Raw genomic sequence first — 16,498 nt, forward strand, 5'->3', positions numbered from 1 at the left:
TATTTGGCCACTTAGTTATGTTAACCCGTTTGACTAACAAAAATAAGAAAAATGAAGTAAAAAAGACGTAAAAATAAGCCCGGACTAAACTAGTAAACCCAACTTTCTAATTCTATTTCTTTTGTCAAATACCCACGAACCCTAACTCCCAATTTAACATTCAACAATCTGCTATCATTACTCATCACCCATCATCCATGAACCTTAAATAAGCTTTGATGACTAGTATTGAATTAGTATGTTGTCCGAGACTCCAATTGTCCCTGTCACTATTTTTTCAACAATAAGCTTTGATAACTAGTTTTGATATTAGTATGTTGTCTAAGACTATAATTGTTGCTTTCACTATTTTTTCAACATTTTGGTCCTTAGTTGCCGCAAACTAGTAATGGTGACATTAGCGATTGAATTATCAATTCTTTTGTTCAAAAACACTATAGTGGCTTTTATAATGATATAATTAATACTTCATTTATATTATTTTATTGTTAATTTACATATTCGCGAGATCTCTTCCATCAATCATCCCTAAACTAGCGAGAATCGTAAAATCGTACGATCCGATCTCACGGAACCCGAACGATTCAAAGTAGAATCCCGATCCTGACAACATTGTCGTCATCATTAAGTCTAATGTCCACCAACTTTCTTTCTCTACGATCTTTGAAATAATAAATAAGTAATAACAAAAGTGGAACAATTCATCTCCATTAACCGCTAAGGCCATTGCGGCTCTGGATATCGAAAAGACAACGACCAATTCACTTTCATTAACCGCTAAGGCCAATGGCTCTGGATATTGAAAAGGCAACGACCATGTAAATAATTTGCTTATTTACTAAATATGTATCATACATCATTTAAATCATCGCTCAATTGATTAATATTTATACTCACGAATTTAGTTGGCTTGATTTCTTGTATAACTATACATCGTTATATTTCTGTTTTCATTTGTGCCTGCTTATTTGGAGCTTTCTTGCACTTCCAACATTTTTTTTTTTTATATTTCTAGATGTTTCGAATATGTTTTATCCAATAACAGATTTGTAAATAATTGACTGACAAATTGATAATTTGCTTGCAGGTTGTAGTGAATTGAAGAAAATAAAATTTATTATTGAGAAGAATGTTTAGAATAGCGAAAAAAAAAGGTAATTATTATTTTCATCATGTTTAGCAAAGTTGTTTCAGATTTTAAGCCTCTAGTGGGTTACTAATAAATAATGAAATTTATACTCCTAGTTATGGTCCGTAGACGTACTCAATAGAATTAGTGCGACACCAATTATCATTACTAACATGAATTAATGTACAATTATACTAAAGATAAAAAAAAAAAAAGATCTTGATAACATAAATTTAAACGGCACCGTAATTTTTCACGGACACAAAACTAGTATCCAACTAAAAAACTGAAAATGGTTAGATCATTAAACATCACACACACCCACACACTATAAAGCAAATGACGCACAAAAGAAGCAACAAAACAGTTACTCATGCACTCTTCACCTCCACAAAAACATCTTTTAAAATCAAACCCAAAACCCATTAAAAACACACCTCCATTTAGAGCTGATCATGGGCCGGGCCTATGCGGGCTTGGGCCGGGCCGGGATAATAAAAATGGCCCATATGTGCGGGTTGGGCCGGACCGGGCCAAATGAGAGGGCCTATTTAGCAAGCCCAAGCCCGGCCCTTATGGGCTAAATCGGGCTTTTGGGCCTATATGGGCTTTTTGGGCCCTAAAATTTACGACTTACCGAACGAGATAAGTAATATAATACCTTCAACTTGTACTTTAAATGTGCACTTAGTATAAAAAATCGTACAAAGTATGATGAAATACATATGAATTAATCTCCAAAAATAGAATAAAAGACAATCATCGACACATTATAATGCTTAATCATATCTAGTAGATATGATTTATGTTACGTGAACATCGCTTTTAAATCTCAATAAATATATACATGATTTTATAAGGAATTATATATAAAATTTACGCTACTTAAACAAATTTTATAAGAAAAATATTCTTTAATTAATAAATATGGGTCGGGCCGGGCCAAAAGTTGGGCCAAATGCTTGGCCCAAACCCGGCCCAAAAGTACATTGGGCTTTTTTGGGCCGGACCATGGGCTTTTTTGGGCTAAAATAAAAGGCCCAAGCCCTTCAAAAAAGCGGGCTGGGCTGGGCCGGGCCAATGGGCTTGGGCCATTTGATCACCTCTACCTCCATTATATATTATTATTATTATTAATTATTTATAATTTATAAATAAATAATTACAAAAATGTCTCTTCTCTCTACACCACCTCCTTCCACCTTCCTCCCCGCCACCCACCAGCAGCGCAAAAACCACCGTATCTTCTCTCTCCACCGCACTAACCACCGTCAACCTTCTCTCACATACCCTTTTCACCGTCGTCACCCGTCTAGAACCTTCTCCGTTCCCCGGCTTTCCCAATACGACGACGACGAAGAACCCGATTCTGAACCCGTTTCCGTCGTTCGGGACGAGTGGGGCGAGAAATCAGGACCCGAACCAGAGCCTGAGACCCGATTCACTGCTCCTGACCCGCCGGTTCGGGATGACGAGTGGGGTTCCGGTTCGGGGACGGGTACGGGTACGGGTTCGCGTATAGATACAGGGGTGGAGGTTGAGAGTGATGGGGCGAAGAATTTGGAGCTGAAGAGGTGTTTGGTGGATACGGTATACGGGACGGATTTCGGGTTTAAGGTCGGGTCGGAGGTTCGGGGGGAGGTTTCTGAGCTTATCAACCAGCTCGAGGCGGCGAACCCGGTTCCGAACCCAACTGAAGTTCCCGGGTTGCTTGATGGCAACTGGGTTTTGGTGTGAGTTTTTCCGCTATCTTGATTCTTAGTATTGATTGTTTTTAGCAGTGTTTAAAATTTTAATGATTAGGAAAAGTTGGGTAAGAAACGATTGTCTTGTGTGAAACCGTTACTAACTAATTTTTAAATTGCGCAAATTCTCGCTTAAGACTGTTGTATGATCTTAGTTGTCAAACGTATATCCGAATTCTAATTTACCAACAACATTATAAGGATGCAGTTGATGGATTATACCACTAGTTGTAGTACAACTAACTGGTTTTGCGTTATGAGCTTTTTTGTAAAGTTTATGAGTTTTGATGTAGTTTCGGAGCTGCTCCTCATAAATGTTGAGCTTGTTGGCATAGAATAATCTCATGGAGATCGACCGTTTGAAATGGAGTAAGTATCATGATTGTAGCTTGTAGGCATAGAACAATCTCATATGGCCATGGGATAATACAATTTTTATGAGGTGAAAATGTTCTCTATTCTTCTAACTTGGGTTTTAAGTTCAAAGGTTTAAAATTTGAATCTTACTCTGAGTCTGTCTCATCTAAAGAATGTTCAATGTGTTGTGATGAATGTTGATGTAATTTTATGTGGGGTTTGATTGGATTTTGATTTCTGAGTGGTGATTATAGTGAAGTGAAGTGAGTGATTGGCGAGCATGAAATTTGGGATTTGTAATTGTGAATTTATGCTTAACTGCTCTTTTAATCAGTGAAGAAGTCTCGGTAAGTTTCAACTTTAAAGCACCATTGTTGCTGAAGAGTTTATGATGGCAAATGGGAGTTTAGGCAGAGTTTTGTTTGGAGTTAGTGTGGCAATCTCCCTTTTTAGTGATGTTTATGAATTTCCGTTAATTATTTGGTTTAGATTGAAAGGCCTCACATTCTTTGAGGACTAAATATTTAGCCAAAAGAGAATGAGAAGAAGCGTATGAAGGAAAGAACTAGTATGAAATGTATATGCGTCCTGTTGTATCTTAGCTCTGATGGCTGTTAGGTAGGTACTCAAAGAAGATCATGATGATGGATTTGTATGCAGTGATGATACAGTTTCTTTTGTGGTAATCTATGTTGCTCTGACTTGAGCATGATTCAAACTTTAAGACACGTAGATTTGTCATGAAGTGAGGGTGCAAGTATGGTAACATGTCTTTTAAACAAAAAATTAATTACAAGTGTGAAATGTTTAAAGCATGGTTACCCGATTAGCTATGGATACGCTCTAACTGATTCGGGATTTGCTCTTCTAGAATGGGCGTTATATGTATTTTCAGTAAGCAGCAGAATATAATTTGCTCTTAACAATTCGCTATTCGTAGGGTACCGGTGCAAATCCGGTAACCTTTGTTTAAAGTTTCTCAAGTGGAAAGATAACTTGCTTGAAACATTACGCTTTAAATCTCCGAGAAGTCATACTATATGTTTCATACTTTCATGTATCTGTGCCTTCTTCTTTTGATATCTCTGCTAGGAAAGTGTCAGACTGGTAATCACGGGGTATTGGTTTGAGATACCATACGTCCATACCCATATCATTGAGTGTCTTTTGGAACACACTAGTGGCCCCAACAGTAGTAACATGACTGGTAGTGGAGGTGACATATCCTTGAAAGCAAACTTGACACCCATGATAGTATTTATACTATTGTTTTGCCCAATGCTCTAATTATCAGATAGCTTGGAGAGTCCAAGATAATCGAAACATTAAACTAGAAACATGTTGCATTTTAATTTCAACACATGCCACCTTTTGGGATAGGATGTTTCTTGTTATCCATTTTTGTCTGTGCGATAAATTTTACCTTTTCACTTGCTCAGTTAGTTGATATCAAGCAAGCCCTGACAAGAAGAAAATGTCATTGTAGCAATGTCATATATGCTCACACATGAACCTTTTCTCAAAAAAAACTCTCTTAAGTGCATGTAGATGTTGTGACTTGAAATACACAATTTTTTTTTGCTTTGGATTGGACATTGGTGTATTCATTCTTTGTTACTACAAGCAAAAAGCTTAAAGCATTAGATAAATTGCTTTCCTGTTATAGACATGGAATTTATGATCCCTGCATTAGGAATGAGTGGCTGACTGACAAAATAAACTCTAGGCTTGTCGCTGTTTATAGTACTACAGATGGCAATTGTGGTCTGATAAACTTCGGCATATGTGAGAAGTTGTCAGGAAGGTTTAACTTTTAACTTTTAAGTATGGATATGATGGAACTCAGTCGTGTATGAAGGATTTTGGATGTGTTGCCAACATATTTTGTGATGTCCAGCAATACGTGGATCATTTCAGATTGTTTGTTTAGTAAGAATTGGTGGGAAATAGAGGAAATACGAATATGTGTCTTTAGCTATTGTGACTGTTTGGAAGAGTGGATAATTGGCAAATTTGTGTTTTTTTTTTCCTCCGAAAAAGAGACCATTTTTCTTCCTTTCCAAAGTAGGAAAAAAAGTAGTCGTGTAAATGTTAACTTAAGCAACAGGGATGGTCTTACTCTTAATTTTCTCCTGATTTCTTGATCATCATAGCTATCGGAGAGGTTTCAGGCTATGTGCAGTCTTCTCTCTAAACCCATCGCAATCTAGCAGACGCAACTCACGAGCTTCACCTTGTCAATTTAACTTAGTAGATTAGCTACTATTGTATTACTCCCTTACTTCTACGTAAGTTCATGCTTCCCATGACTTTTTAAAATAGAATCCCCAGCAGGATGAGAGCAAAGTTCCACCTTTACGAGTAGTTACTCCTTTCTGTAAAATCGAGATGGAAAGAGCCTTTGCTTGCGACTGGAGGGACTAGAAGTCTTTATAATATATCAGGGGTTGCGGACAGCAACTGTTTTTGGCGAGTGTATCTAACAAACTGTCATTTTCCACATGTAATTTAAGCTTGATTTTTGTTTAATGAACAGCGGGAGCTAAATGTTACCGAGTACAAGTCATTTGACATATTCATTTTTCTTTGTTTATTTGGTTCGGAGAGAGGGAGGAAAAACAGAAGACAGTATAAGATGTGCTTGTTATTGGTGATGATAATTTAGTTGCGTTTTCCACTCTTATTTACAGGTTGTATGTCTATGGTTCCTAGTATAAACCTCAGCTCTGGTTGGTGCCTGTATTCTTTGTTTGCTGTCTAAGTGTATAAATGTGTACTCAAGTCCTTAGTTTTAACATGAAAAACAGAAATGTAAACTAGAAAAGAATCATATAATTGTGAGGTTGGAAATCTTGAATATATTTCTCCATCTTTTGCTGAAAATTTAGATACTGAATGCAGCACGTCGTCTTATCCTCACTCATTAGGTTGTGTGCCATTTGTTAGGTATACAGCCACTTCTGAATTGTTGCCGCTTCTTGCTGCGGGAAGTACACCATTGTTGAAGGTTGAGCGTATATCTCAAAACATCGATACTGGAAGTAGTATTGTGGACAACTCTACCACATTGTCCACTCCTTTCGCGACATTTTCCTTCAGTGCAACTGCCAGTTTTGAAGTTCGTAGTCCTTCCAGAATTCAGGTATGATTGTACGAGGATACCTCTCTTTGACTTGTGGCTTTGTGCTGTTTATAATAATGATTTTTCTGAAATAGAAATTATATTACACTATGACTGAGTAGCTGGCGCAGTAAGAGTCTAAGAGGCATTCGGTATCTGGAGACACCAAAAATCTATTTTTTTTCCCCGATGGGTTTACGTTTGTGCTGAGGAAAAAAAAAGATTAGATAAGTTTAATATAATACCATATGCTTGAAATATTTATAAATACATCAACAACAACAACAACAACAACAACATCAGAGCCTTAATCCCAAAATGATTTGGGGTCGGCTGACACGAATCATCCTTTAGAACCTTCCATGGGTGAACGCACACCTCAAAATGCGAATAGAAAAGGGAAAATGAAAAACAAAGGGAGAGCGATAATGTAATGCAAAGTCAAGTTAAACTTACAGGTTTTAAAATCGAATTCCAGATTTCTTTTATAAAAACTTAAAGTTTAAATCGAGAGAAAAGATTAAAACGATTTTGAAAGCCGAAATAGAATTAAGGATCCGGAATGCCTTAAAAGTAAACCAAGTAAAATATATAAGAAAGTGGTTGGTAAAAAAAGTGTAATAAAGGAGAGAAGAACAAATAATTTAATTTTTTAAAATTAAATAAAAACACTAAATATGTCAGAAAAACATCAAATACTAAAAATCCACATGTATCCTTTCCCTCCATTGTGCCCTCTCCGTCACCATACTCTCCTCAAGCCCCAGAAATCTCATATCGTGCTCTATCACTCTCAACCATGTCTGTCTCGGCCTCCCTCTACCCCTAGGAACCTTTTCTGTTCTCCAAGTCTCCGACCTCCTAATCAAAAGGCGTCCATAGGTCTCCTTCTCACATGGCCAAACCATCTTAGTCGGTTTTCCATCATCTTGTCCTCTATTGGCGCCACTTTTACCTTTTCCCTAATCACCTCATTCCTTAATCGATTTTTCCTTGTATGTCCGCACATCCACCTCAACATACGCAATTCCGCCACACTCATCTTTTGAATGTGACATGGATCGACCGACTACTGCTGCACTTGTTAGAGCATAATGAAGCGCCCCGTCCCTCTATTCACATGAGCAACATTGGTATAAATCTGCATGGAATGGTTCATTTTGTTAGTGAATAATGCCTCTCCTTGTTTTAGCTCAGAAATCTTGGCCTTTTATATTAGATATTTACTGGTGGTGCAGGTTCAATTTAAAGAAGCCACCTTCAAGCCTCCTGAGATAAAATCTCGTCTCGATCTCCCAGATAGTGTGGATATCCTTGGTCAGAAAATCACCCTTCCCCCATTGCAGCAGCTTCTTAATCCCGTCCAGGAAGCAGCATCGAGTATTTCCAGAACATTATACGGTCTTCCACCTCTGAAGGTTTCGATTCCAGGTGAACGAAGCTCGTCATGGTTGATCGTAACGTATCTCGATGATGACCTTCGGATTTCAAGAGGAGATGGAGGCCTTTTTGTACTTGTCCGAGAAGGAAGTCCCCTTCTTGAGCTGTAGGACAGAAGTACCACCTTGTCCGGCTTTTGGTACATACTTAAAGAGCTTATGTCATTATAATCCTCTGGCAGTCCCTTGTACAAGTTTTAATGTCCTCACCATTTGAAAGGCTTGGTATTGTTTATCCTCTGACAATTCAAGAGTGTATTCAAACAACATTCTAAATGTATGTAGTAGTTTCGTTTATATGCCATTGTTACGTGTTATCCCGTGCACAAGGTGGTCATCCATACATAAATACATCCATATCTTAGAAAAAAGGTTAAAGTATTGGGACGAATATGGAATCCTATAAACCGGTTTCGAAACTGGACTCCTGGAAAATTGGGTATCGAATAACAAACAGGCAGTATTCAAACTGTTTGAAAACTACTTCCCATGTAAAAGGACAATATACCATGGCAACGCCTTATCTGTGCAAGTAGTAGAAGCATAGAGGGGTTTACGAGCCGGAGGAGGCAGGTCTTCTGAGTTGTGACTACATGGTGACTAGTTGAGTAGTTGGTAGTGGCCGTGCCAGAAATTATCATCACGTTCAGATATAGATCTTGGGTCGGTGATTAAAACGTGTTAATTAGTTAGAATTTTACTAAAAAGTTAGTTTTTACAACATTACTCCATGTTTATAGTGAAAATTAGTCCATCGGTATGACTTCAAATTAGGGTTTTCCCTCGTTGGTTATTTTGAATCAGGTCCACCGCAAATTGAATGGTTATACTTATTCCTGTAAATTTCGAGTCTAGCCATGTTCAGATTCGGTCGGTCGGGCCAATTAGGCTTTCGAGTTGTACTCAGATTGTGTAATTTCAAGTCTCAGTCAAGTTAGTTTCGTCAAGTCTACTCACCAAGTCACAAGCGCACCACATACTACGACCTCTGAGATGCAGGACATTGACATGCTGAGCATCGTTTATATGCGTAAGAAAGTTGCATCAATTGCCAACACAGTTGAGCTGCCTGATAGCTTGTTTCAAACAAAGGCAGAATGAATAATACATCTCCTTATAACGCGAACTATTTCTAATGCTATCATCCAGCACCACTCTGTTTACTACATGTTCAAGCAAATACGGTGGAGAATACGCCAAACAAAAGAGAAACCTATTAAGTCCTCTTCAAAAGATACTTGCTACGTCTGCGAAAGTCATAAATTACATTACATGACATCACAATTCACAAGTGAAGGAGAAAGTCTCGACAATTACAAAATATAAAAAAAATCACCCAAATATCTCTATGCTTTCTTCCTTTTTGATTTCAGCATTACGGATCCAATAAAGACAGATAAGAAGCAGAGAAGTGCCACACCAGCGAATACAGGGATGAGAATAGCATACTCTTGAGGCAGGAAGTACTTGTGTATAAAATGGTCACTGTCCACAAATGGCTGCAAAAATCATCAATGATTCAGCAACTTAACCACATAAACGGATACTAAGTACGGAGTATATAGATTTAAATACTACTATCCAAATTGACTGATTTTGAAATTACCAGGATAATGACCCAAAGTGTATAATATGTGAAAATTGATAAACTGATGCAGCATAACAGAAAACCAACAGCCCTATCAGCAACATCCATCTAATCTACGCTGTTCACTTCCACGACTACAGCAAATAATTTGATTCCTGCAGAGCTACGCATTAACACATAGTGAGCATTTACTTCTTACATAAAAAACAACTCAAACAAGACCGTCATCTAACCAGAGAACTATACATGTGATGAAAAAGAACACATAGCAATGTAGCATAAACAATCGGAGCAAGCAAGAGAAATATCTAATACCCCAAACTTGGAAGGAATTGAGGAGAACAACGCAAATTGACTTTCCTTATGAGCTAAGTTACTCTGACACTGACTTGGGTATGACTGTCGGACATGAGTACATATCCAATGTGCCGGGTTCAGCATGACCAAAAATTTTAGATACGGATGCGGGGACACGTTTCAAAGCAAAAATGCACTTCTAAATTTGAAATATTCCAATTATTTGAGTATAATTGTAAAGAAGTTCGACAAATAATATTTAAAGATCATTAACTATAATACTCAATGCCTTATAAACCTCTCTTCCTCTGCTTTTGTGGTGCGGGTCCACTAGTACAACTTTCCTAGGAGAAGTGTCGGACTAACAAGTATTGGGTAAGGAATCAATACCCATATCCATGTTGTTTCGTGTCAACACAGGTATGGCCTGAAGAGTGAAGGGTCGAAGTAACATAGCTTATGAGTTGTGCAAAATGGGAAGTACTAGCAATTAGCAAATTATTTACTACCATCAGAGAGTACTACTAAATCAGCCTTATATCCCGCAATTATAACACAAGAGTTAAAGACTAACTATTCCTTGATTTCGGATTATCATGGAATGAGCCAAAATGGCTCACCAACTTATTACGCTTAATTTTATTGAGAAATACTCCCTTTGTCTCACCTCACCATTTCTTTGCATATTCTAAATTAGTCCGATTAGGTCATGATTCCTATTAGTTAACTTTTTTTGTGTTTAAGAAACTATTTACCCTTGTTTGTTTTCTGACGTGACCCAATGTTATATCATACTCTAACGTACAGGTACAGACTTAATCACCAACTGTCTATACCCATTAGTATGTGTTTGCACAAAAAACCACTCCAAGAGCAAACATGATGAAACAGATGATATGAGACAAAGGGAGTAAAAGCCGGATATCTAAGAAATTTTCATTATGGGTCATACAGAAAAAGTCTCTCCTGTGTTGTTAACACAATGCTGAGGCTGTTGCTGTATAAATCCGACACCCTCTTGCTATGTAGAAAAGCCGATGAAGCACTAAGATAATGTTCGTTGTTATGATTAAGGGACGAGAGCAAAACAAAGCTTAATTTTACCAAATTCACTCTCAGAGATTATGATAACAATTACTGATACGTTCATGGAATGGATGATAAAATGTTGCGAATATCACATTATTGGAGAGCTAGTTGGACAGTAATTCTTATATAAACCACAAGTCACGAGACATTGAATCAAACACAAAAAGCAGTGACTCGTTCCAAATTCAAGAGAAAGGACATTAAATCAACCGATTAACCATTAGCAACAACAATAACTTCTACGGATGTTACATTCTTCCTTACCTAATAAAGGCTTGTACAAAAAAAGATTCAGATGTAGACAATGATACGTTACATACACCTCACATCAGAAATAGCTCAACACATTCGACACATTCCCGAATGACTTGTAAATTACTAACATGCACAACTATACCAAAAAAACTCAATGATCAATTCATCAATCTACTACAAAACGCAGAATTCATCAGCGACACCTCGATTCGAGCATTGTAATGCTGAACAAAAGGCATTATAATCTTTATAAAAACGCGACTAATGAAATTCACATATTCTTTAATTATGATCAATCAATTTCTTATGCTATCTCCAAAGATCAAAGTAGTGCAACCAAACCATATCTTTTCATATTAGAACTTATTGATTTTCCCCAAAATAACGGCTCTAAGTTAAACAATTCTAACACAATTGCACCATAATAAAAGTAGAATCATGTATCGTAAAGTGCACAGGGAACAATAATCAACCCTAATTTTTGTGAATTCATAAAACGCGCTAGATCAAAATCGCGGAATTATATGCAATTGATAGATAACAATACGTGTACTAAAAAGGGTAAATTAGGTTAAAAGAGAGTACCGAAAGACAAGTCCAAGGGCGGTAAATCGCGCTGATCAATGAGGTTGAAGAAGCACAAGCTTAGTAGATTGGGTGAATTGGATTTTACTCCCCCTGATTTTACTTTCCTGAATTATTTCTTTTAAACAATTTCCGTGCGTGAATCACAAATAATTAGACCTGACAAATCGGGTTAACGGGTCGAACCATTTTAGGTTTCTCAAATTTTCGGGTTAGCTCGGGTCGGGCTGGGTCATTTCGGATTCTGTGTCTGTTTCGGGTTTGTTAGTCGGTTCTGTTTCGGGTCAAGAGGGTCGGGTTATTTTAGGTCGGGTCATTTTCGAGTCAATGATTAAGAGAGAAAAAGGCATTTCAAGTCATTTGGGTCAATTAGAGTTATATTTGTCGGGTCATTTTAGGGTTGAGTGGTTTCGGGTCGGGTCTGTTACGGGTTCATGAAAGCTCGGGTCGGGTTGGGTCAATTCGGGCTTCGAGTGCGACAGTTCAGGTCGATTTCGGGTCTCGGGCCAATCTTTCCGGGTCAGGTCATACGGGTCGGGTTTATTTTGCCATGTCTAATCACAAATCCTCATTTAAGACTGATATATTCCGTCTTAAGTTTAACAGTAAGTATAACACATAACAAAAAAAAATGCATTGAGATTAGTAGAAGGTTTATCCCATTTATGCAAGTGAGTTGTTATTTAACCCGTTTTATTTTTAAAACGAATTTTATTCTTAAAACATATATACTTTCAAAAAAGATCATTGTACGTAAATTTGGTAAAGTAGTGTTCGAAATCCGGAATTGATTTCATTTTCATGATTTCAATTAAAGAAATCAAAAGTTTGAATTCAATTCCAAATCCAATTCTAAAAATTCGTTTGGGGATCACGTGAAAATCGATTCCGAATTTCAATTTCTCAATGATTTTTCAAAAACTCATGTAATTGGAATTGGACGTGGCGGGTGTGGGTCGAAATTGCCAAATTTATTTTCATAATTTTTCTATTAGGAAAAAATAAACGGATAATTCACGCGGTACCCTGAAGTTGGCCACTTTGTACAAAATACCCAATTTTTTTATCCCAACAACTTAAAGAGGCAATAACTCGTATTTACGAACTCAAAAACTGAAGATTTTTTTTTTCAAATCGATCATCTTTCCGAGTACTACGATTTGGAAAAAAAGTTTGACGAGTTTGGAACTCGTGACCAGGAGATATGCTTACTCAAAATTTGTTCGGTCGAAAAAACTTTGACGCACAATAACTCCTAGTAGCGGAATCCAAACGCGACATTTTTTTTCTCAAATTGTAGTACTCGGAAAGATGAGTGATTTGGAAAAAAAATTCGTCACTTTTGAAACTCATAAACACGAGTTATGACCTCTTTAAGATTTCCGGATCAAAAATTTGGGTATTTTGTGCAAATTGGCAAACCTTAAGGGTACCGCGTGAATTATCCGAAAAATTAAATGTTGTGACTGGAAATATGTGCGATTGGAAAAAAAATTATAAATAAAAATATTGCGATGAAATTTGCATAACAGAAAAACGTAATCAAATAGTGACGGAATTATAATTACTACTATATGGTAAGGATTTGAACTAGATTGGAAATAATAAGAAAATGAGTTCAATTCAATTCCAAATTTTAGGGGGTTTCAAATGCTTAAAATATTTGAATTCCGAATTCAATAACAACAAATCTGGTATATTTGATTCATTCCAAAGTTTGTAATAGATAATTGAGTGAACTTTTTTTTAAAACAATAAAGCGATTCATATATAAATATAAGAAAATTACAAGAGTATATGCTATGAGAATTACATTATTTGTAAGTAGTAGCAACATTAAGAGTAATCTTAACTTCTCTACAATTACAAAATCGAAAACGACACTTGATGAGTGAGTGAGTTATTGCAGTGAGTGAGTTGTTTTGATTATTATTACAATTTAGAGCTTGCTGGTATTAACAAAGGTGGCAGACTTGGACACAAACGAATTAAACTCAGGATCAGCTTCAAGTCTGGACATTTCATCAGGGCTTAGGTTGACATAAACATATGTGTCTTGCCTTGACGGATCGCCTGCAATAATTAACACCATATCCTTAAACACCAGAGTCGCGGATGTGACCCACACCGGTTTCCCCCACCCGAAATCGGCTTCATAAACAGGCAATCCTCTAAACGAGCTAAACCCAAGTGACGTTATTTCTCCTCTGCTCTCCCTCTCAAAATGATCCATCATAAACCTTAAATCTTCCTTACCATTTCGCATATTATCTATTAATCTACTTTTCCCAATTATTTCCTTTATCGACTCTCGCGTAGCCTCCAAATGATTATCATTTGGGTTCACTATTGCGTTCACGACCATGTTACCGAAATAGTAATCGCATCCTGGAGGAATAATCACTTTAGGACGGATATTTACCGCATGGTAAACTTCATTAGGAATGTTATTTACCCCGCTTGTACGAAGTAATTTAATCCTACTATATATGAATGCCGAAATAGCCATGGTGACAGATGGTTGATTATTTTTGCCGTCTAAGTATAGCCTTGCCTTAAGTGCATCACACATGGGTTTGCTAAACATAAACCACTTGGTTACCGGTTTACTCCCTAGTAGATCCGGGTCTAGCTCTCCTGATACAATGGGACCATGTGGTGGAAATTCCCTCCATATTTCGAAACGAGGTCGTAGGTAGGGCGGCTCAGCCCCACCACTAGCCATTTCGGCCCAAGTTTTCACAAACATAGCAAAAGAAAACCCATCGGAAACAACATGGTTAATTTTAATCCCGATAGCAATTCCGCCACAGGCGAACGTATTCACTTGAATAACCAAAACAAGTTTAGTGTAGCCTTGGGTATCGTCACTAGAGGGTAAGAGCTTGTCTAGCAGGGACACGTCAGCGTTATGAACAACTTGGGATAAACTGGTATAGGGTAGATGGGCTTGGAGATAGGGTACACCCTCGTCATTACAGGTTATATGACTCGAATCAAATTGGACTCGACCCGCTAGTGGATAGAAGATGGACAATGTGGCGCTAAGCGAGTTTTTGAGTCGGGTTAAGATGGTCGACGGGGTGGGAGTTTGTTTGTTTGAGAAGAAGAAGATTAAGGGCATAAGAATTGGGATGTTGACTTGATCGAACAAGGAGGGTTTTAGATAACGAAGGTGAGATGGAGTTGGATGTGATGGTTTCATCAATTCTTCCGAGATCAATTCTATGTTCATCATCGTATTATGTAGTATTTGATCAAATGATGGCAATACTACAATTTGATGGCAATACCAAAAAATGGTGAATTATGAAGCACTTACTTGTCAAAGCTCAAGTTAATGTTATGGGTTATATAATTACTTTAAAATGGTTATTAGGTTAATTAATTTCTAATTATACACCCAATAACACGCTGTAATTATAGTACAAATCTTGCCGGGGTCGATGATCAAGTTGGGCAGCCATTTGCAATTTAAGAGTACGGAGCATCATTATAAAAATAGCTGCAACTTTATTTATTATTCAAAAAGTCTTCCTTTATTTTTTATTCAAAAAGTCTTCCTTCAGACGCTCATTTATAGCTAAATATGACCAATTTTTGACAAAAATTTAACTTAACAACAAACACTAGTTACAACATTGTGTTGTTAAATTGCCATATTTTAACATAAAAATAGTCATATAAGACCGTTTGAAATGAAATAATAGTGTTTATTATTACGCTTTAACTAATTATACAATTAAGTTAATAATGAGTACTGGTCGGCGTATATTTAACATCCAAGGTGGTACCAATTGTCCAAATCCACCCCTTTAAGAGCAACTAGGCAAGTAACAGCATCGTTTGCCACCACGATCACGTTATTCCGTCATCACTTATCATGGCAGTTTTACATTTTAATATAGACAATCATGTATTTGTGACTTTATTTTATAAATAACTAGTTTAGATGCCGCGCAATATATACGCGGTATATACAAAGTTTTTACTTTTTTTTTAGGGTTATTTAATGAGAATATTCTTTACTAAGGTGGTGTTTCTCAAAATACTCTAGACTTTATTTTAACTACCAATAAAACCAACAATTGTATCTCTTCGCTTATATTAGAATTGGTTGACCGACTACCTGCTAAGTAGGTGGACAATTCTTTTACACCGTTTTTAATTTTTAACCCCTCTTTTAACCGTTCCCTTACCTCTTTGTCTTTCTGGGTATTTGGTGTTCTAGTATCATCCAATTTGAACTTCAATTTCAATTTCTATGGAGGTTCTGGTATCATTCATCAATCAGATATCATTTGCAAAGACACACATGATTAGACCATGTTTAAAACTCCGAAACATGCATTATCGTTTCAACTTGTAATCAAAATTTAACAATTGTTACAATTACTCAACCCGCATACAAACATAAATAACAAACAAAAAGCTAATTTTAGTTTATGAAAGTGGAGTCCCAGGGATAGTGTCGCTATTAGAAACAAATGCTGGTGACAATTACCAATTCAGATCACAAATTAAACAAGGTTAACCCACTCAACAGTTGATTAGATTTTCAATCCCAAATCAGCATGAACGTATTAATCAGTTGCTAATTAGATCATCTGATTTCATGCAATCCCAGGTTAATAACAAAACAGATAATAGATCATGAATTTGATAAGACAAAGAAATTAATCAAAATAAATCTGAAAAATAAATAAAAAGAGAGAAAGCATGCAAAACTTTAAGTCTCTATTAGAAATCGTATGACATTGATGTATATGAAAGGTGTATCTTATTAATTGTGTCTAACAAAGAATACAGACTAGGCTATATATACACAAAAGAGAATAAAAGTATTTACAGGAAGAATAAGGCTAACAGCTCTAATTACGATATTTACGGAAA

At 36.7% G+C, this 16,498-nt stretch overlaps 3 protein-coding genes across 4 annotated transcripts; 1 reads left to right on the forward strand and 2 right to left on the reverse strand.

Annotated features, from left to right (window-relative positions):
* The first annotated feature begins 2,240 nt into the window (after positions 1–2,240).
* LOC141608083 (plastid lipid-associated protein 3, chloroplastic) lies at positions 2,241–8,088 on the forward strand. The gene is made up of 3 exons (XM_074427438.1): positions 2,241–2,862; positions 6,178–6,373; positions 7,591–8,088. Exons 1-3 carry the CDS (start codon positions 2,300–2,302, stop codon positions 7,900–7,902), a joined length of 1,071 nt encoding a protein of 356 aa, XP_074283539.1. The 5' UTR covers positions 2,241–2,299; the 3' UTR covers positions 7,903–8,088.
* A 798-nt stretch (positions 8,089–8,886) lies between these two features.
* Positions 8,887–11,744, reverse strand: LOC141608091 (dolichol-phosphate mannose synthase subunit 2). Of its 2 annotated transcripts, none has more exons than XM_074427446.1 (3): positions 11,606–11,744; positions 9,398–9,534; positions 8,887–9,290 (listed from the first exon to the last, which is right to left on the reverse strand). In XM_074427446.1, the coding sequence occupies exons 2-3, from the start codon at positions 9,485–9,487 to the stop codon at positions 9,138–9,140; spliced, it is 243 nt and encodes an 80-aa protein (XP_074283547.1). In that variant the 5' UTR covers positions 9,488–9,534; positions 11,606–11,744; the 3' UTR covers positions 8,887–9,137. The 2 variants fall into 2 exon arrangements, with proteins under 2 accessions (XP_074283547.1, XP_074283545.1); XM_074427444.1 differs by having other exon boundaries at positions 8,964–9,290; positions 9,398–9,542; positions 11,606–11,743.
* A 1,718-nt stretch (positions 11,745–13,462) lies between these two features.
* On the reverse strand, positions 13,463–15,032 carry LOC141599093 (stemmadenine O-acetyltransferase-like). The gene has a single exon (XM_074419034.1). The coding sequence runs from the start codon at positions 14,841–14,843 to the stop codon at positions 13,545–13,547; it is 1,299 nt and encodes a 432-aa protein (XP_074275135.1). The 5' UTR covers positions 14,844–15,032; the 3' UTR covers positions 13,463–13,544.
* Positions 15,033–16,498: the final 1,466 nt, after the last annotated feature.

The sequence above is a fragment of the Silene latifolia genome, chromosome 1, assembly GCF_048544455.1.
Source record: "Silene latifolia isolate original U9 population chromosome 1, ASM4854445v1, whole genome shotgun sequence".
Classification (NCBI taxonomy): Eukaryota; Viridiplantae; Streptophyta; class Magnoliopsida; order Caryophyllales; family Caryophyllaceae; genus Silene; species Silene latifolia.